Here is a 22,353-nt window from a genome sequence, read left to right as displayed (position 1 = left end):
AAGTGAAAACTTAAGAAGAATAATGAGTTGGAGTTTTGTAAATTCTGAAAGTTTACAGCATGCTTCCATGTTCTTCATTTTACTTTCCTTAAAATAACTCAATTTATAGTTGCAAATGTGAAATTCAAAGTTTAATCACTCACTTAAGGTCCCATGATTAGTAGGTATGGATCCAGAAGCAAAACTGATTTTCTTATTCTAAGTCTAGGACATTTCATTTCTCATTACACAAAAAGAGAGCAATAGCAACTATATTGTAAATTCTTTGATATCCACCTTCATATTATATTGAAACTATGTAAGTAGTGTAAAGGTTCCACTTAGAGTGATTATCCAGGTTTGCTCAGTGTTCATAAGCTTTTCTCACCATTTCTAGAAGGTTGTCTGTGCACTTAGCTTCTGACATTTTTTCCACTTGAAATGTTTTGCCCTGTCCAAGTGTTGGTTGACTCATTTCTGAATTCTGACTCTGCATTACCCCTTTGGAATGATGTTAAATGGGATACTTCACTTGACTTTTCATGTCCGATTAGGACCTGGGTGCTCTGTCTGGGGTTCACCTTGCCAGCTCAGATGTTCGAGTCCCAATCCCTGCCTAATGCTATTCCTGGCTCATGTCCCTGCCTTATATCCTGCATTTTTGCTGTTTCAAGAGCAGACTTTAAACAGTTGTGAAACTTGTTCATTATTATCAAAACAAAAATGCATTATTATATCAAAACAGAAATAACACTTTTATTTAGTAAATAATGAACTCAAGAAACCTTATTTACTAAACAAAAGTGTTATTTTTCTTATTTATAGAAGACAGTGTAGTAATTATCTTTGGTGAATATGGGTTTTATGACAGCTAGTCTCAAACTGGCAGCTTGGCATGAAATGCAGGCTTGGTTATGCAGTAGATATCAATGTGTGCCATTGCAAAAAGTATTGAACCAACAGCCAGGAGCTCATGGTCTAGCCCAATGCCTGGATCTCCCTGTAACTTCCTATGACTCTCAGAGCAGTTATGTCAGTATCATGGGCTTTAATTACTTTGGTTTTGTTTGGTCTCAGAGAGAGAGAACGAGAGAGGGTGCAGGCATGCACATGCATGTGGAGGAACGAGATGGAGAGAGACTCATAAGCAGGCTTCGAGGTGGAGCTGGATGTGGGGCTCCGTCTCACCACCTGAGATCATCACCTGAGCCCAAATCAAGAGTCTGGCACTTTAGGGACTGAGCTCCCCCAGGAGCTATCTTCAGTTACTCTGTTAAATAAAATCACCAAACTGAGCCATCACTAAGCAGATTTGAATCTATCTCTAAGTTTTCATGTCTGTGAAGTATATTTCTAAATAAATAAGTTGTGTCAATATATTATGAGATCTGTACACAATTCCATGCCCCACATATTTATTTTCTTATGTTTCATTTATTCATGGAACTTTCAAGAGTCCCTTAGTATCTGGGGCTGACTAGTACTGAGCTAGACCTAGAAACAAAAGCTGTGAAATTATTTTGATTAGTCTGTTTTTAATATATATATACATATATAATATTTACTAACTAGTAAATATGTATATTTACTAGTTATATACTAGTAAATAAATAGTAAAAAATATATAGCTAGTAAAATCTATAGTAAATTTTAGCATTTTCTGTCTTTTAACCCAGTCCTGGAAGAAAACCAGAGCTTCAAATTATCCTATAAATTGAATTGAATCACTTTGTTTCCTCTACATGGCAATGATTAAACTTTGTCCTAAAAGTTATAAAAAATTATAAAAGTCCTGGGGTGCCTGGGTGGCTCAGTGGGTTAAAGCCTCTGCCTTCAGCTCAGGTTATGATCCCAGGGTCCTGGGATCAAGCCCCACATCGGGCTCTCTGCTCAGCAGGGAGCCTGCTTCCTCCTCTCTCTGCCTGCCTCTCTGCCTACTTGTGATCTCTGTCTGTTAAATAATTAAAAAAAAAATCAAGGGAGTCTCTTAAGCAGTGTCTTTTTATCACTGACGGCCTTCACCAACATCCATCGATGCACCACTGTAGCTGTCTGCAGATGAATCCAGGGGACTAGTCTGTATCTCCTAGCAGGACATGTTTTAACCCAGTGTTAGTCCGGCGTATTCTTCAGTAACTTAACTGCAGGTGTAACTGCATTAAACCACTGGGCCCTTACACTTCAAGGGTTATGAGGGAGAGATTTTTCAAGTACATGGCAAAGACAGCAGTGGCGATTGTGAATGTGTTTCTCTTATAGGATTCTTATTTACATGTAGTTGAAGAAGATGCTATCACATTTGTTTTTCTTCTGCCCCTCTTAGAAGGGAAGGAATTTCTTCATTATGTGAAATATACTTTGTCCATTTGACATGTTAGAATTTGATTTCATTGTATTGATTATAAAATCTCATTGTAAGTCACTAAACAAGACTTAGGCAGAAAGGTGATCTTGAGAGGCAGTGACTGTGAAGCATGAAATGTGAGCTCTGGCATTGATGCAGCAGTGTGTGTGTGTGTGTGTGTGTGTGTGTGTGTGTGTGTGTAACTTTGAATTCATAGATAACCATTTAGTTGTCTTACTTATCCAATGGTGAGGTGGAAGGAATTAAGTTTCCTTCTTGAATTAAAACTCTTATTCTATGTTTTATTGAAGATCACACAATGTAGTAGTAATATTTTTTCTACAGTTATCCCTGGGTATGTTGCCTGAATTTTGATTATCAAGTTTAAAAAATGTTACAAAGAGATTAAATGAAAAGTTACTGACATTAAGCAAAAGGGTAATACACCTGTGATTTTATGGAACAAATTTTGACTGCATAATAGATTTGTGTACATATAAGGTAGTCCCTTCAGAAACATCTGCGAGCCGGTGTGCGCAGTTGTATTTGATTTTGGTTCCCAGGGATACATTGTACATGGTAAGGGCCTCTAAAATGTGCAGTAGTCTATCTCTTAAATTTACAAAATATTTTACTGGGACCAAACCTGGGCACAGCCTTGAATGCTGTTAGTCCAATGAGTGATTTGATTCTGGGACTGTGTTCTGTGAAGCAAAGGTCATTTAGAAGGGAAATCTTGCTTCTTGATTTTGTACGATGAATCTTTGTAACTGAGTGCCACTAGAAATGATGTGCAATTGCCTTTGGTTTGTTCTTAATGTAGGACCTATATTTCAAGTTCATTGCATTAAAAATTTGCAAGTTCACTTTTAAAACCTTTCTCTCTTTTGTATCTTCTTTTCCTCTGCAGGATGTTTTCACTCCAGAATGCAAATTCAAGGAATCTGTATTTGAAAACTACTATGTGATTTATTCTTCCACACTGTACCGTCAGCAAGAATCAGGCCGAGCATGGTTTCTGGGACTCAATAAAGAAGGTCAAATTATGAAGGGAAACAGAGTGAAGAAAACCAAGCCCTCATCACATTTTGTACCAAAACCTATTGAAGGTATGAAATGAACTTCTTTTCCTTTTAGACCCTGATTTCTGTGTGTTGATGCCAGTTTTGCTCCTTGTCCCTTGCTCAGTGGAGTCTACTTAGAATGCAGTAGATCAAAACAAAGTTTCAGAAAACACAGTAGTACCTCTTCCTTAAAAAAGGAAAAAAAAATCTATTATAAATACTTGGCACTTATTAAAACAGTGCTTGAAATAGAAGCTAGAAAATTCCTGCAAGTAGAAAAATAGTGCTAGTTGCCATTTGGAATGTGATTTCCAATTGGCAATCACTTAATTCCTCAAGCTACACTCTTGAAAAGCCAATCATGTTATTATAGTGCTTTACAGTTTGCAAAAAGCCTTTAGAGATATGCTTCTACATCTCTGTGAGCAAATCTAACAATATGGGGTATTAATTTTTCTTTGTATTTTCTAAGGAAAGAAAATAGTATACTATTTACTGTGATCAATAAATATTTACAGTATTCAATTTTATTGTTCTCAATCCAGCCCATCCCCTCTCATGATCATGTAATACACTGTTCACTTATTTCAAATTTATCAGTGAAATAAATAATTTTATGCTAAGGAAACCCAGTTTGAGCGACTTGTTCTTTATGGACGATGAGAATATACCATTAGGGTAACCACTCGTGCTGTATTCAGTCAAGCTTTTTAACACCAGCTAAGAAAATAGCAATAACCTAGACACTTACTGATAACCTTTGTTTCTGAAAGTCACATTATAATCACTTAAAACATTAGCTCAGCCTCCTTGTCTGTGGAAATGAGGAGATTGAGGCAGCATATTACAGTTCTGTAACATAGCCAGGCTTTCTGTCCCCTAAATATCTATAAGGCATGGTCAGGTCAACCAGTGTAGCGTCATAGCACCTGCTGGACCATACTTATGGCTGTAATAGTGAACAAAGGTTTATTCAGTCAACACTGTGGTAGAAGCAGTGGGGGGAAATGGGACATTTGAAGCTCCTTCTCAAAACTCCTTCTCAAAACTCCCCTCAGACCCTGTGCTTTCAACCACACAAAGCAGAACTGTGCTGCTTGTAATCTATTTTCACAATCTGGGGGGACGTGTAATTCTTTAGCCCTCCTCTCCCCACAATGTCCATCCACTCACGTGCCTGAAGATGCCTGTGAGTCTTCATAAAGAATGAATCTAAGAGTCACTCCTTCTGTGGGGGCCTGATTCTCTTCAAGTAGAATTAAATGTTCTGTCACTTTATCATTGTATACAATCCTCTCCCCTAGAACTGATCACATTGTATTAAATTTACCTACTTGCCACACTGTCTTCTCTTATCCATAGTTTGATCATTTTTTGAATGTGTAGAACAAGTTTTATTTTTTCCCTCATATATCCTTGTTGCTTGTATAATATCTTATGTATCATAGAGAAATATTTAATAATCTGTTGTCAGTTGAGTGAACACATGAATGAACAAATGAATAGGTAAGTATGAAGACAAAGAAGAATTATATATGCTCCAGATAACCTCATAATATTCTTGGAGATATGAGATATGTGTATTAGTGGCAACAGTAAAATGTAAAAACTGATGTATTACATGTTGCCAGAAATGATATTGGGATTTAGGGAAAGAGCAATTACCTCCCCCCAATAAAAGATATTGAAAAGCTTACTATTTAAATGTAATTTCAATAGTAGGTCAGGTTCAGACCATTAGAGGTGAGAGGTAGAGATCAAGCAGCCCAAAACACTCCAGGTGCAGTGTGAATAAACTATTAAAACTTTTGCATCATTTTTTAATTGGAACATAATTAACATATTTGTTATACATATATGTAACATACATGTTATATTCATTTTGACTGTACAATATAATGATTCAGTAATTCTAAAATTTCTCAGTCTTATCAGGATAAATGCAGTCTATTTCACCCATTCCCCGACCCAACCCCCTCTTACATCATTTTTATTTGTGCATTTAAATAGGTTTTTGTTGTTGAAACAAAAGTAGCACATGCTCATTAACAATTTTTGGAAAACCCAGGAAAGTGTAAAGGAAAGGAAAAATCTATGTGTGTTACTTGCTTTTTTTATGGAAATGCTTTTCATACTGACACCCCTCCCCCCCCAAAGAAAAGAAAAAACACACCTATAACTTACCCTCCTAATCATGACTGCTGTCTGCACCTTGGCTAGTCAGGCTTCTTGAGACTCTGTGACCATGTACCCATTTCCAAGGGTAATGGATTCAATGACTACATTCCTAGTCCCAGAGCTGTCTAAATTCTATATGTATTGCTGTATTTCAGTACAAATGTAAGAAGAGACCACTAGACATTCCTAATTGCTTACTTTAGAATTAGATTTGGCTATGTACAATACAAAACTCATGTTAAGAGCATCTTAGTCACCAACCAGATCAAGAAACCTGCCATCCACGTCCTCATGCCAGCCAGAGAGAAGAAGAAGGGATGAGAAAGGCAGAGGCAAAACCCTGTGCTAGTGTTCTCTTCAAGAAGGTCCCCATTAGCTGCCATATGATGCTTAAATCTCACTGACTGCAATCCAGTAGATGGTCTCACTTAGGTGCAGGGAAGCCTAAGCATGTACTATGTCTTCTGGATGGCTACATGCCGAATAAATGTTCAGTTATTCTGATAGAATAGCAGAATGGGACTGGGAGAGTAAGAGCCTCTGCTTCAACGTGCCATCATCTTAACTTTAGAATAGCCCTGATTTCCTAATTTTCTGGTTGATAGTTTTTGGTTCATTATTTTGTTTTTATTTTTTTTATTTACTGATGTTTTTGGATGGTTTTCCTTTGGTTTTGGGGCGGGGCGGGGAGAGTCCATTCTAAATCAGATTCACGAATACTTGGATTTGTATCCAAGGCCCTTTGTCTCTTTAGATCATTGGAATGAAAGCTTAGGTGTTGGACTATATGGAATATGATAAGAACCACTTCCAAAAATAAAAACAAGATTGCAATTGTTTCAGAACAAAACCCTTTAATTCCCTAGAAATGTCTTTGCCTTTTGTCTTAGAGAGCAAGGTTCATTTTTTTGAACAAATCAGCTAACAGTTCTATAAATGCTTACTCTGTGCAGGTATTGTGCTAAACATGTCTCAGTTATCCCCTTTTATTTTTCATTCCATTTCTATGAAGTGGATTCTAATATTATCCCCATTTGACAAACATGGAAAATGAAGCTCAGAGACATTGAGTAATTTGTACCATATCAAGCAGCTTATAAGTGGCAGAGGCAGAATCCAAGCCAAGGCATTCTGACTCAAGCAAGCACGTGCTTAACTTCTGTGAAGACAAGTGAAATTGCTTACAGTCTGAAGTCTGAAATGTAACCTCAACATAGCATAATAAGACCCTAGCAAATACTTTTGAATAAATGTCTCCTATATGCTTCTCTTCTTTTTAAATCTACAGTATACTTCCTTGCTCCTTAGAAATAAAAGCCTTTGCAGACACATGGAGACCTTCATGTTCTTATATTCTAACAAACCCATGAAATTCCTCAGTTCTCCCACATCTTTTTACTTTGATATCATTATTATAATGCAAAAATATGAAAAAATTCCTAGTGATTATCCATGCAGCTATGCTTTATGTTATCAAATGATGTAATTTTATAATTACCATTAATATCAAAGATATGTGAACTTGAGGTTTTGTTAGGCATTATTCTACTATGCAGTGAGGATTTCTCTCTCCTCACTGGGACCCCCAAACTATTCGTGCTACCACTTCTATTACTACTATTACTAACCTTACTGCACCTATATACAGTTCACCATTTACTAGGCAGAGTACATATGTTACCTTCATAAAAGTTCACAACAGCCTTATGTTATTACCCTTCATCGTGTAGATGAAGAGACCAATATTTAAAGTAATTAAGTATAAGTAAGTATGCCCTGGCCAATCACAGGGCTAGATAAATACAGAACTGGGATTGCAGTCTAGGAAGCCTACTGCTGGAGCCTATACACCTACCCTCTACACTATATTGCCCTTTAATCTGCAGTAAGTCTGTGGATATGCTAATAATTAGAAATGTAAGTGAAGCAGAAGTGCTTCACTTACAGCAGAAGTGTTATATCATGAAACAACTTGAGTAGCAAGCTAGCTCTAAACCATTCAAAAAGGAGATAGGTATATGTGATATGACCAGATAAATTCATAGTGGTAGATAATCAGATAAGATACTTATGGGAATGCCATGTTAAAACTAGGGGACAAAGGGTTAAGAATACATCGCTTCTTTTTTGATGAATATTAACAGGCTTCATTTCCTACTCTGCAAAAGAAAAAAAATTGGAGAAGATGATTCCTAAAGTTCTTTGACAATGACATTCTATGCATTCTTTATAAGCACTTTATTGTAAAACCATGTTTCTTCATGGAGCCTAGTTAGGATTTATAAATAAAATGTTTCTAAACACATTTCCTTTATTAAATTAGTGAATGAATAAAGTACAGTTTTATGAGCTATTCCTATAATGGGTGATTTGTAACTTTTTTTTTTTAGAAGGAGTAGGATGAAAGACATTCTAGCCATAATTCATTGTAAAGAAAGTTTTCGGAAATACTTTTTTCCATAGGACAATTGAAGCACATAACTAGAAGACACTTTCAGAAAAGAAAGAAAATGACAGCTTTATAAGAGGTTGGCCATATTGCTGGTTAACTGGAAAAGCTGTCAGTTATCTTTAGTTTTTATTTACTTTAAAATTTTTTTTAAAGATTATATTTATCTATTGACAGAGAGAAAGATAACAAGAGAGGGAACACAGGCAGGGGGAGTGGGAGAGAGAGAAGCAGACTCCCTGCCAAGTAGAGAGCCCAATGTGGGGCTCAATCCCAGGACCCTGGGATCATGACCTGAGCCCTAGGCAGATGCTTAATGGCTGAGCCTCCCAGGTGCTCCAGTTATCTTTATTTTTTATTTTTTATTTTATTTTATTTTTTATCTTTAGTTTTTAAAGAAATTTTTATAAACCTTTAAGCCCACCACTGTACAGTTACCAACAGAGTCCAGTACTGACTGTGGACTGTAAATGTCCCCCTCCTTGGGGAAGGAAATAGACCTCTTACAGAGAAAAAGCCAGAGAAAGTTTGTAGTTTGTTTTATTTTTCAAATAGCTCTGACTTTTCCCCAATCCTGATGATTACATCATTTTGATTGTCAGGATTCCCCAAATTAAACTCTCCCAGGATCTTTAAGTCCTGCACTGATTATATGATAATAATTATCTACCAGCCCCTTTCCTATCACGGTCTCACTTTCCATCCTGGGATTAGAACACAGGTGGTGTTAATGAAGGGTTGCAAGGGCATCTCTTCAGACAGATGGATGGACTTGATATTTAAACCCATTACTACCTGCACTTTCATGTCAACCTTTACTTACATGGGTCCCCTCCCCTGGAATTTAAGACAACAGCACAGGCTTCATGATTCCCAGTTTTGCCCTTTCAAAGCATTGTTCACACCACAGATAAGTAACTCCCCCAGATTTAAATTGTCTTGGTGGTAACCTCCCCTTTTAGCTTTAGATACAGCAGCCAAATAGTCTTTGACAAAGAACAAGATACAGTCTCCTCCTTTTCTCCTCCCTCCTCCAAGAAGCTCATTACTCAGCTCCTGCACGTGGTTGGGTCTTCAGAATCTTGTTCCTTCCTCCTGAAAAGAATATGTGCACTTTCCAAAGAGTTAAGCTTCAAGAACTTAATCCTGGAGGGAGAAATATGTTTCTATAGTAAAATTAGTAAATATCAATTGAGAGTCATTGTTACAGAAATATTAAACTCTAAATAAAGGGACATTTGCTATTTCCACTAATATATTTTCCAGCTGGGAGACAACACACACGCGCGCGCGCACACACACACACACACACACACACACACGGAGGTATAAATTATCCATTTTTCCTGCTGTAACTGTTGACTTAAGCTAATAGAATCTGATTTAAGTGCTGGCAGTATAAGGTAGAGCAGTGTTTCCCAAACATCAGTATCCCAACCATCTGGAGCTACAAATTCTCAGATCTCCAGAGTGGTCTGGTTCTATTGTCCAAGTGATTACGATGGCAACCAGGATCAAGACTTAGTGTTCTAAAATGAATTTGGTGATTGTAGTCTCATTTTGATCAAGTCTGGCCATAGACAATTGTTTAAACTTATTCAGATTATTGTGATCAATATATTGGACTAAGCCTAATCTAACATTGGTAAATTGTCTCTCTGATACCATGGAATTGCGTATATTAAACATGTTACATTTTGCCATTTCCTACTGCCATTAAGATGGCTGTATTCTAGTGCTGAGTTTAATTATTATATGGAGTAAGTTAGAGCTAACACCAATTATTGCACTAAATTGACATTGAGAAGAAGTAACCTAATACAATTAATCAAGGGTAAACAAATGTCTAGTTCTTCTGATAAACATTTTGCCAATGATTTGCTAAGTAATTTTGAGAAAATAATTTACCCTCTTCAACTTCAGTAATCTCTGAAGATGAAGTTGATTATAAATGCCATCTGTTTCATTGGAATAATATGAAGATAAGACATTGTAAGGAAGCTGGATATCCCAAACCTGTCAGATCAATCCGTAGTGCATTTTTCATTTTCCCTTGGAAACTGGACATTTTGTTATTGGGTTACGTACTGGAGAAATGCTGTGAGGTGTGGTGTTCACTAAGGGATTAGAGACAATGAAAACCGAAATTTGGAGGGAAAATAATCTCTTAAAAAGCTATACAATGAGATATAAAGAACTGAACAAATCAGTACTCCTAATGGTTTAGAGCTCTAATTGGGAGGATTCTAATGGCAAATTGATTTTGATATTTTGATATTTTATTTCAATTGACTAGAAAGAAAACTTGTCTCCTAGAACCGAACCAAACTAAGAGACAAAACAGAGCAACAAAATACCTACCACTGATGCCCCTGATTGTTTTTATTATAGAAAATGGCTGGGGCGCCTGGGTGGCTCAGTGGGTTAAAGCCTCTGCCTTCGCTTCAGGTCATGATCTCGGGTCCTGGGATAGAGCCCCACGTCGGGTTCTCTGCTCAGCAGGGAGCCTGCTTCCCTTCCTCTCTCCCTGCCTTCCTCTCTGCCTACTTGTGATCTGTCTGTCAGATAAATTAATTAAAGAAAAAAAAGAAAAAGAAAGAGAAAAAAAAAGAAAATAGCTGCAATTCTTTCTTTCTCTCTCTCTCTCCCCATCTTTTAGGTTTTGGATCTCTGCCAGCCTGTGACACCTTTTCCTCCCAAACCAGTGCAATTCATTCAAAGCAGCATTTTCCTGGCTTTGAATTTAGTCTTTAATAAAACCCTCTTACTTCTCCCTGCCACATTCTTCTTCCATATCTCTCTCTCTCCTGCACACAAATATTGCTTCTGATCTCCTTCTAAATGAAGATATAGGTCTCTGTGTTCACAGTGTCTCTTAACTCTTTATAATAAATATTTACAGCATACCGGGTGCATTCCTTTGGCAATACATTGCTTTTGAACCAGCATTTAAAATTCTTCTACAGTTCCAAAGGGATTGTATGTAACATTAATTAAGGGGTGAAATTGCTTCATGTTAATTGCTCACACCCTTCCATGATCTGCGATTAAGACAATTAAATATATTTAATGGTACATTAACTAACAGAGCAATCTAACCTTTCCACCTTTTAGAAATTACAGAGAGCCAAGGAAAATTCAATTAAATTGGTAGTAATAAAAAGATTAGTCATATTTCATTCTTCTTTGATGGAAACTGATGTAGGATGGGGATTCTTTATAGAGTGCCATTTGTGAACTTTATCAGAAATTGGAGTTCAGTTGCCTCCATCTGGAAAACAGAATTTGTCAGCAACCACTACAGTTGCCCTCCACACAGGTTTCCAATGTCCCTTACAGAGAAACATTGACAAAGATTTACACCTAGTTCTCCCCTAATTATAAGAACATTCACTTTTTAAATGATTTGCAGGAATCTGACAGTAATAGAAGTAATGATTTATTGCTTTATATGTCATTTGTGTGGCTTGTTGCTATTGGTAATGTATTTCCCTTGCCAGAGTATCATTTGATAGTTACTAACATTTTGGAGATATGCAGCTTAAGATTATTATCCCAATTTTAAGCATGAGGAAACTGAGTTTAAGAGAGGTTGAATAACTCACCCAGGTGCATATAGTTAGAAAGAGGTAAAAGTATGACCAGAGCTGTTATCTCTATTAAAGACTGCCAGGGGATCCAATAAGCCACTGGAGGATTGACCATTGGGTCTGTAACACACAGGCAATAGTGACTTGACAAGAGAGATCTCAGTGGTGTAGCAGGGAATAAGGCTAATTGGAGTGAGTTCAAGTTATTACAGGAGGTAAAAAAAAAAAAAGAAAGTAATATGAAATCACATTTTTGAGTAGTTCTATTATGAAAGAGGAGTAGAGAAATGGGAAGTTAGCTGGAGAGAAGCATGGTAGTTACATAGTGGAATTTGCTTCTTTGTTTAAAGCTATTACAACATATTATAGACTGATGGGAACAACTGGGGAGAAGTAAAATTTGGCATTGCAGGAGAGCTGGTCACTGAATGACACTGACCAAAGGGGGTGATATCATGCATGGAAGTGGCAAGTGGAGGACAAGATTGGGGCAGGCACAGGAAGAGTTCAAGCACCAGAACATGTGTGAGCAGTTGTAGGCAGGTGGGTTATTTTCGTGGGGGAAATATGAAAACTTGCTCCTCCACTGCTCTTTTCTAAGTGAAATATGAAGCAAGGTGGTTTACTGATAAAAAAAAAGAAAGGAAAGAAAGAAAGAAAGAAAGAAAAGAAAAGAAAAGAGGAAAACAGGAAGGAGAGGGGAGAGGGAGGAGAGAAAAGACAAAACAAGAGGACAGGTCTATAACTTGAGTTTGAGGAGGTTTTGAGGAGGAAGGAGAAGGTATTCGTCCACTTAGGAAAAATGGGAAAGGGAATTGGCAAGAGAAATGTAGGAGGGTTCCAGGAAGTGCTGAGGACCCCATGAGGTGTGGGATCAAGATTTCGATGAGACCAGTCAACAAAGTTTCATGTTGTTTGTTTTTCCAGACACGTTAAATTATTTGACTCTGCGCTTAGAGCAGGAACCCTGGAGTTAATCACACATGAATTTTAATGTTGACTGTGCCCTGTAGTGCCCTGCATTACTTCTGACAAACTACCCTTTTTGTTCTTCAGTTTCCTTAGTTGCAAAAAGGACCAATAAAATGATCTATCTTTTGGATCATTAAAATAACCATAGTGTATCTAAAGTACAGGTGTATAGTAAGTGCTCAATGAACATTAGCTGTGATTATGAGGACACTGACTACTTAGGAGGTGAGTACGCACTGGATGGTAGCTATACCTAGTTTATTATACTTGTCTGACTTATAAATAATGACGCATTCTGAGATTCCACTTTTTTCCCCCATACTTTTAAGAAAGGCATTATTTTGGTTTGTTTTCCAAGAGAAGTTTGTAATGAAAATAAATGTGATTATTGAATGCTCAAAGTTGCAAACAAGGATTCTGAGCTAATATAGTAGCAAAAAATATTGGCATCATCTGGTAACTGCATAGGCACCAAAGGTACCAGCAAAAAGAATAGAATAGAAAGATAGTAGCTGGAAAAGCCTGTCCTGGGAAGACCTATGCCTAATTTTACAGAGAAAAGATGTGTTTTCTTTTTGACAAGATTTTGATGCTCAGTGATACAGATATGAAATCTCTCTCTTTTCTAACGACACCATCTTGTATTTAAAAATAAAGCCAAAAATAAATAAAGCCAGTACAATATATTATTCTATAGTTGGTGACTCATGGACTTGTTACGACCGAGGTAGCATTTTATTTGTGATATCAGAACTGCAGGGCTTTCTATGGAAATAGAGCCAGTGCATCCAAGGTGGCCGTGAAAATGACAGCCTTCCCTATGCCAAGTCACAATGTGACTAGTGTCTGTCATACAGGTGTGTTCTGCTGACATTAAAGTTGAACTGGGGATTTCTTGCTAGGTCTCAAAGTAAAACACGATGTTGGCTACGTTATTGGAAACTTTTATGTGTCCTTGTGTCTGCACATGAGGAAGAATATTCTTTTATCAAATCTCTCTACCTCATTTTTACTCTGAAAGCTGCATTTAATCCTTCTGTTCCAATGTACTATGGATCAAGAAAAAACAAAACATGAATAAAAGGAAACATCCAAAAGAAGAAGAGAAGGGGATAGGGTGGTGAGAAGGGGAAGAAGAGAAATAAATTGAAAACATATATCAAAATACAGGGAAAATAGAAAACTGCTTTGAAGAAAGAGTACTAAAGAACCAAACAGAAATGCTTCCCTTTTCAGAACATTGTTTTCTTTTTTTTTAAAAGATTTTATTTATTTATTTGACAGAGAGAGATCACAAGTAGATGGAGAGCCAGGCAGAGAGAGAGAGAGAGAGGGAAGCAAGCTCCCTGTTGAGCAGAGAGCCCGATGTGGGACTCGATCCCAGGACCCTGAGATCATGACCTGAGCCGAAAGCAGCGGCTTAACCCATTGAGCCACCCAGGCGCCCAGAACATTGTTTTCTTTTACCACTTACCCAAAACCATTATGATACCAACCACACATGTTAGAGGAATAATGATATTTATCTCAAAAACATCCTGTGGGATTAAAAAAGAGCAAGTATTTTTTTTTCTTGCTTTAAAGAGCAAAGAAGGCAAGGGATGTGATCAAGAACCACCCAGAAGTGTCAGATGAAAGAGTAACAATGTTGCTAATCAGGCATTATATCATCAGGACACTGAACATTCTTGATACTTAGATACTGAAAGTTTGTTGGGAAAATAGTGTAAAGTGAAATCAGAAAGAAACACAATTGGAAATCAGTTCCATGCCAAGTGGTAGCCAATATATCATGTCCACTGAAGATGAAATCTGTATCACAAGAGTAGTTCCCAGGGTCTCACATGAGAAGTGTGATTGTCTTATCACATGAGATATACATGAGATGGTAACATCACAAGTTGCCTAAATCAGAGAACTTGTTTCCAGTTGTTAAATGGGCAATGGCACTGATTCTGAGTTGCTGAGAAAGGTGATTGGGGGGCTGGGAGAACAAGAAATACAGGAAGTTAGATTTTTTGTTTGTTTGTCTGCTTGGGTTTATTGCCAGGCTGGAAACTGCTCCCCATCAAAAGAACTAGGATATCAAACTGCCGTCCTAGCTGACATGGGCCAAACGCATAAGAGGACACAAGAAGAAAACATTCAAGAACAAAGAAGGCTTTTTTTTTTTTTTTAATGTAGAGCCTTCTAGAGCAAAATAAATCTATTCCTAATAAAATAATAGCTTACTGTAATAGAAAGTGGTGGAAAATCTCCCCCACCGTAAAAATCATTGTACTTTGAAATAATGCACATTAAGAGATCAGAGGTCATTGCAGTTATTATAAGGACCTGATTAGCAGGAGGAGAAAACCATAATCTTGCATAATACGGGGCTGATTGGAGAAGCACGATTTGGGAGCTGTAGAATTTATATAACTATTTGGTGTTCAGAACCTATGCAGTCTCCTAGACATGCTTTTTAAAGGTTTCCCACAGTTGCTTATATGATTGGAAATTAATACCAGAACTCCAAAGTCTAGTACTAGTACCTGTATAAAATTGTGATTAATTCTTACTGTAAAATATATGCATTACTCATATATGGGATTAGTAATGGGATTAGTAATTCTTGATTTATCATTTGTTGTTTGTTCAATCTGCAGTGCTACCTTAAGCTCCCCACAAAGTAAAAGGATAACTCTTCCCAGCATGTTAGTTACCTTGACCAAGTGAACCCCACTTTTCAGTTGTAGTCAACATTATTGTACTTGGAATATATCAGATATTATGTATATTAGATAAGCAGCAGGTCTCACACATAATGGTGCCTCAGCTAGGTCTGTGTCTAAGAAATTACAATTTTGTTTGCAAGCTATCAGAACTCATGAAAGTTTCAGATGTTGCCAACCATTTGTTATAGGATCTGTGCAGTAAGATTCGGTTTGACTGATTCTTCCTGACTAATATGACTGGCTGTATTCATGTCATGCAAACATAGTTAGACATTTTTCTAGATAACGAGATTGAATAAATGGATTTTCCCTATACACTTATGTACTTGATGGACATATTTTTTAACTCTTCATTCCTTATCAAGTTGAGGCTGATAGACATCAGGATCATGGTTTAAAACTTCCAGCTTGGAACTCAGAAGGTCTGACATGAGTTAGCCTTGCCAGGCTTATTCCTCCCTACTTCTCTATTTTACCCCATTCTTCAACCAGTCCCTGTTTTTCTTATATAACATGCACTTCATTTCTTCACTCTTTCAGTAGTCTGTCCATCCCTCTAAATCCTCTGCCTCCTTCAAGGCTAAACCAGCATCAAAGAGCTATTGTTCTGTACTCATTTCCATTCACCTCTCTACTCTGGCTCTGAACACCCTGTGATTGGTGGGCATGTCTGTGTTCTCCTTCTTAGCCTTGAGCTCCGTGAGGGCAGGAATCAAGTGGTCATCTCTCTCAGTTGCTATGAAATCTAGCAGAGTGCCTGGCACAAGTTAAATGTGCACCTGCTTATAGACTCAATGACCAAATCAATGCTTGTTCCAGTTCAGCTTTGGATATTAGTTTGCAAAAGAGTAATTGAAATTGGAGGAGAGAAAAGAACAGGGAAAGTCCATTTTAGGATGAAAGTGATACAACATTAGTTAAGCCAAGTCAAAATGGCCAATAAATATTTTGTGAACCAGTTCCATCCTACTAAAGGCAGCCAAGATGCTCTTCATCTCCCTTGTCTACCTATGAGCGTCAGGACCTCTTGGGTCAGAAGATTTTCTCCACTGTCCTCCCCTCGTTCAGTTATTTCTAGCTTTAGCTCCACTCAGGACATTTCTCTTCCAGACAGCAACAAACTCTTCTAAGGCAGAACTGTCTAGTAGAAATATCATATGAGGTACATATGTAATTTGGTATTCTGGTATTCACATTTAAAAAATAAAAATGAACATGTGACATAAAGTTTAATAATCTACTCAGCCCAAAATATCCAGAATATCATCTATTTAATTGTAACCAGTTAATATATTACTAGTGAGATATTTGTTCTTCTTGTGTGGTCTTTAAATTTAGTGTTTTGTACTTAACAGCACATCTGAAATAGGACTAAGCACATTTTAAATGCTCTATGTGATCACAAAGGCAAAATGAGGATTGTATTGGGCAGTGCATTCCTAGGCTATTCTCATCAGATTTTCCTATCCTTTTACCAACTCTCTACACCCTCAGTTATATCTCGGTTCTCTCCATCTTATTTTAGTACTAAGACTAATATTTTTGTCTATTAGGGAATTGTTGGCTCTTCCCATCCAAATAAGACATTTCAGGCTTTAAGAATCATTTCTTTGTTTATAGCTTACACTCGGTATTTGTGTGTCTGTGATTTTTTTAAAAGTGTCATTATTAATAATGCTGTGTAAAAGACACACAACATGAAGTTTAACATCTTAACCATTGTAAGTATGCATTTCAGTGCCATTAAGTACATTCACATTGTACTTGCACACATGGTAACATTCTCCCTTCCCCAGCCCTGAGCAACCACTGTTCCCCTTTCTGTGTCTATGAATTTGACTACTTTAGGTATCCCGCATAAATGGAGTCATAAAATATTTGTCTTTTTCTGTCTGGCTTATTTCACTAAGCCTAATATCCTCAAAGCATATCCATACTTGTGTCATTTATTTGTGTTTATTTATTTATTAATTATTTATTTATTTTATTGTGTTTATTTATTTATTTATTTACTTAGAGTGCACACATGAGCTGGTGGGGGAAAGAGGGAGAAGGGAGAGAGAATCTGAAGCAGACTCTTAGCTCTCAGTTGGGAGCCCAATTTGGGTGTTGATCCCAAGACCCTGAGGTTGTGACCTGAGCTGAAATCAAGAGTCAAATGCTTAACCAACTGAGCCACCCAGGCACCATATATATATATACATAATTTGCTAGCAGTTTGTAGTCAGGTCTCGGGATGTATTGGTTTTCACAGCTGACTAGGTGTCAAGAGTAGGAAAAACTGTTTTATGGTATCACGTGAATAGTTTTCTAATAGAATCACTTAATTACTTCTGAGTTCCCTTGTGCACTTACCAGTTGTAAATCAATAGCTATATTTTATACATGTAAATGTATGGTTTAATTTTGGAGATTTTTGACACTTTGCCCATAATAGAAATATAGGGAAAAGACATTAGACTTGAGAAATTTCAAGATTTCCTTATGATAGTCCATAAGCATCTTCTGTCTTTCGTAAAAGAAAGCAGAAACTCAAATTATCTACTGGCATCATCTGAAAACTACAGCATCAATTCCTTCTGAATTCATTTCCTCTCTACAGTTTTGCTATTGAGGCCAAAGGTCTTCTGGGATATTGGAGAGGCCCTTTAGTGCAATAATTGAAATACCTTAACATCTCATTTAAAACATATATGTAAAAAATGAAATAAAATAAAAATAAATAAATATGTGTAATAATTGTGGACAATATACTTGGCAAACTTAATTTGTATGTATATTTTGCACCACTCAAAGAGTGGTTCCATTTGCCAACATCAGCATCACCTGGGAGCTTATTAAAAATGTAGACTCTCCGAGAAGGGAGTTGAGGGAAATTGGAAGGGGAGGTGAACCATGAGAGACTATGGACTCTGAAAAACGATCTGAGAATTTTGAAGGGGTGGGGGGTGGGAGGTTGGGGGCACCAGGTGGTGGGTATTGTAGAGGGCACGGATTGCATGGAGCACTGGGTGTGGTGCAAAAATAATGAATACTGTTATGCTGAAAAAATTAAAAAAAAAAAAAGTAGACTCTCCACTGCACAAAAACCTTCCACATCAGAATCTGCATTTTAACAATATCCTTGAATGATTCGAAAGCACTAACATTTAAAAAGCTTTTATAAATATAAATATATATTTATATAATATTTTTATATTTATATAATATATTTATATTTATATAAAATATAAAAAAGCTTTTATAAATATAAATATATATTTATATAATATTTTTATATTTATATAATATATTTATATTTATATAAAATATAAAAAAGCTTTTTAAATGTTAGTGCTTTCGAATCATTCAAGGATGCTGATGTTGGCAAATGGAACCACTCTTTGAGTGGTGCAAAATATACATACAAAATATCTCTTCATCACTAAACTAGTCTAAAGAGAATATTTCTTGTATCTTAATTTTCTTAAGCTAGTTTTGAATTTAGAATACCTTTAACCAAAAAAACAAAAAACAAAAACAAAAAAAAACTTATCACTTTGTTCTTTGCAATCCGTTATTCAAGATTCTCATGAAGTGATCGCCTCCTTCATGTTCTTAAACATCTTTGGATGCTTACTATATGCCAGGCATTTAATCTTCATAAAAATTCAGTTTTTTAGCTATGAAAGTGTGCCCAAGTTGACAGTTAGTGAGTGGCTGAGTGAGGATGTCGACCCAGGTAGTGTGGCTCCCAGGCTGGTGCTCTTCGCCACCACATGACATCTCTTTGGTCATAGGCATGTTCAGGTCTCCTGCACCAGGACAAAGCCCAAGTGAGGAAGCTATTTGATGAGAAATAGCAGATTACTATAGCTGCAGTGATGGTTCCATAGATGGAGGTACTTAACTATTTTTTTCCCAAGTCAAGGATACAAATAATTCCTGATTAAGTGAAATATTTCATATACTTTTACACATTTGTTTATTTTACAGCAATATAAGGAATGAAGATCTTATCTTTTAAGAGTAACTATGAGTTGAAACATACTGTTCTTTCTATGCAGTAATCTAGCAATAGCCATGAAAATTCAAAGATGAAAAAGAAAATTCAAAGATGACTGAGCTTTAGAGCCAGACAAAACAATAGAGGAGAAAGGAACTGTTGTATATAGATGTGAACTAAAATCAACACAGTTGCATATTCAAGCCTGGAACAGTCAGGAAAACGGCATTTTGTTTGTTTGTTTTCCTCTGTCCTCCCTTCTATTATCATTTCCTGTGTCAGATGCCCTGAAAATTGGTGGTAAATATTTCAGTTTGATATAACAATGTCATATTTCATGTAGTAAAGATTAGGAGCATGTCAATAAGATTTTTTTTTCTATGCAAGACTGAAAGTGGTATCTATTTCTATCCTTTTAATATTCTACTCACAATGTCTCCTCTAACTCTAGATGAAAATCCTGTTATATAGGTTAGCAGACAGGTAAGACTCAAGCCTTATCTGTAAGAGAACAGAAACCACTCTATGTCCACATTTCAGAAAGACTTAAAAGGCTATGACTGGTAGAACTGAAAGAGGACCATTTAAAACCATGAAATATGTTATCAAGTTAAAACTCATTTTTACACTGGGGAGAGGAGCTAGTGATGGGAATGAAGGATATTGTAATTTGAGATGTTTATTGAAGCTAAATTGATGTCCAGAATTATAATAAGTAATTGATGTAATTTTTCTTTTCAGTGTGTATGTACAGAGAGCCATCACTTCATGAAATTGGAGAAAAACAAGGGCGTTCAAGGAAAAGTTCTGGAACACCAACCATGAATGGAGGCAAAGTCGTGAATCAAGATTCAACATAGCTGAGAACTCTTCCCTTCGTCCCTCTCTCATCCCTTCCCTTTCTCCCCCCTACTTTTCCCATTTCCTTCTAATAAATCCACCCAAGGAGAGGAAAATAAAATGGCAACCCAGGACCTAGTGACTAAGATTCTGCACTCAAAAATCTTGCTTTGTGTAGGACAAAGAAATTGAACCAAAGCTTGCTTGTTGCAATGTGGTAGAAAATGCACATGCACAAATATTAGCACATATAAAATCAAGAGAAAAAAATAAATCAAGACACCACAACATTGTGCTGTTATTAATAGAAGGCTAATTATAATGAAAACATAACTATAATAAATTTGAAATAAAGTTATTATCTTAATGACAAGGGTTTTGGAGAATTGAACTTACAAATCAATGTAATACCCTGAATAACTTAAACTTTGGATAATACTGTGATGTGTGCTTCCTGTTGAATTTGAATTTTCTTTGGGCATCTGGAATTGACACATAATTACATTCTGTTTCCAGGATTTTTTTTTACCATGATATTAAACATGTACAAATTATAGATTCTTCTAATTCCCATATGGTATAAGCCAGAAATCATTTAAAAGTTTAAACTTTTATTCTTGAATTTGTTACTTACAATTATTTTATGCAAAAGATAGACTTCTGTTGAATTTAATAGTATTAGCTGATTTTATTCTTTTATAAAAAGTTTCAGATTCACCTAGGAGATTATCATATTTTTATCAAAATAATTAATCCAGGATCTCATTTTTTTTAGTTATTTAGAAAAAAAAATGTGTTCTAAGGCTGAGGTTACTTTTGAGAATTCTGTGTCATTGCCATGCTTGGGCAGGGATGAATAAGTTATATGCACTTATCATTTGGTCTGATTTTTCACATTGTGCACAGCTTGGAGAGTATTGGTGCATGTCTAGCTGTGTTAAAGAGTTTTGTACCATCTCTTGCAGCAGGAAAGAAAGAAAAGGGGTTTCACACAAGGAAATAAATCCTAGGATATTGGTCAAAGCAAATCGTTTTTGCCTTTGTACCTTACCAGAATTTTGTGTATGTAGCACTTTCCAAACTTCACCAAGAAATTGGGAGGCATGAATGTGAAATTCCTAATTTATTATCTCATGAAGCCAGTGGCTTGCTTGTTACTATATATCCTTGTTAATAAGTCTAGTTGACAGTAACTGTCTCCTAGAACACAGAAGGGAAGTTGATACATTGAATTTTCAAGGGGCATAGAGAAAGGATATAGAATTAACAGCTATGGTTCCAACACACAGGGTTGTGTGAGCTTAAAGTAGTAAAAAACAACAACAACAACAACAAAAAAAACAATTCAGCGTAAGGACTGGGCAAATGCATAGTTAGGAATACTAAAGTATTAGGAAAGCATTAGGAAAGAAATTAACGTAATACAATTGCCTTGGGGGGGAAAATAGATCTATTTAGTCCTACAAATCAAGAATGGTATAGAGACATCCAAATTAAAACAGAATGTTAAAAAAAAATGTATGCAGAATTATGGATATTATCAATGAGAAGACTTAGCATGTTACTTCTCCTATAGCTCTACTGTCCAGCATGTATTGTTCCAAATATGACTCCCTAAAATATATACACTTTGCAGAAGCTCTAGGCCTTCACTTAAATGACCTTGCCATTGGTTGCTGTATTTTTTCAAAGTCAATGTAGTTCCCCTCACTCTACACAATCATTATTTTTTAATAGTGGTTTGTGTCCTTCACCAAGTATTCTATTTATGTTATCAGGAGGTTAGCAGAAAATGAAATGGAGGAATTTGCCTTATCGTTTGTAAAGAATACAAGTTAGGCATCTAGACAAGGATTTTGAACACACATTTGCAAAAGATATTTGTTTAACCAAAATATTTTGAAAGCATTACATTAAAAGGGGGGGGGGAAGGAATGTTGCTCTTCTAGGAAAAGAATACCCTTGTAAAAAAAATTACAAATCTGGTTGTATTTCTCCTTGTCACTCTTGATTCAACTTGATTTTGAATACACCTGTCACTTCTAGGAACAAACCAATCCCAAGCATAAAGCCTTGTTTTCTTTGAAAAAATAAAAAGAAAGAGGCTTCTACAAAATGGGTCACGGGTTCATTTACCATGAAATGACAAGATCTTATGGTGATACACACACCCCACAAACTCATCGGTAATATAATTGACTGTTTCACAAAGTGTTATTAATTACACTAATGACT

At 36.3% G+C, this 22,353-nt stretch overlaps 1 protein-coding gene across 4 annotated transcripts in view; it reads left to right on the top strand.

Moving 5' to 3' along the window:
* The window catches only part of FGF12 (fibroblast growth factor 12), a 592,462-nt gene extending 570,422 nt beyond the window's left edge, over positions 1–22,040 (top strand). For all 4 annotated transcript variants that reach the window (XM_047733076.1, XM_047733066.1, XM_047733085.1 and 1 more), the window contains 2 exons: positions 3,234–3,432; positions 20,020–22,040. In XM_047733076.1, the coding sequence (XP_047589032.1) occupies positions 3,234–3,432; positions 20,020–20,138 (318 nt within the window). In that variant the 3' untranslated portion in view covers positions 20,139–22,040. The remainder of the gene's footprint in view (positions 1–3,233; positions 3,433–20,019) is intronic.
* Positions 22,041–22,353: the final 313 nt, after the last annotated feature.

The sequence above is a fragment of the Lutra lutra genome, chromosome 1 (assembly GCF_902655055.1).
Source record: "Lutra lutra chromosome 1, mLutLut1.2, whole genome shotgun sequence".
Classification (NCBI taxonomy): domain Eukaryota; kingdom Metazoa; phylum Chordata; class Mammalia; order Carnivora; family Mustelidae; genus Lutra; species Lutra lutra.
This window is presented reverse-complemented; position numbering and strand designations above follow the sequence as displayed.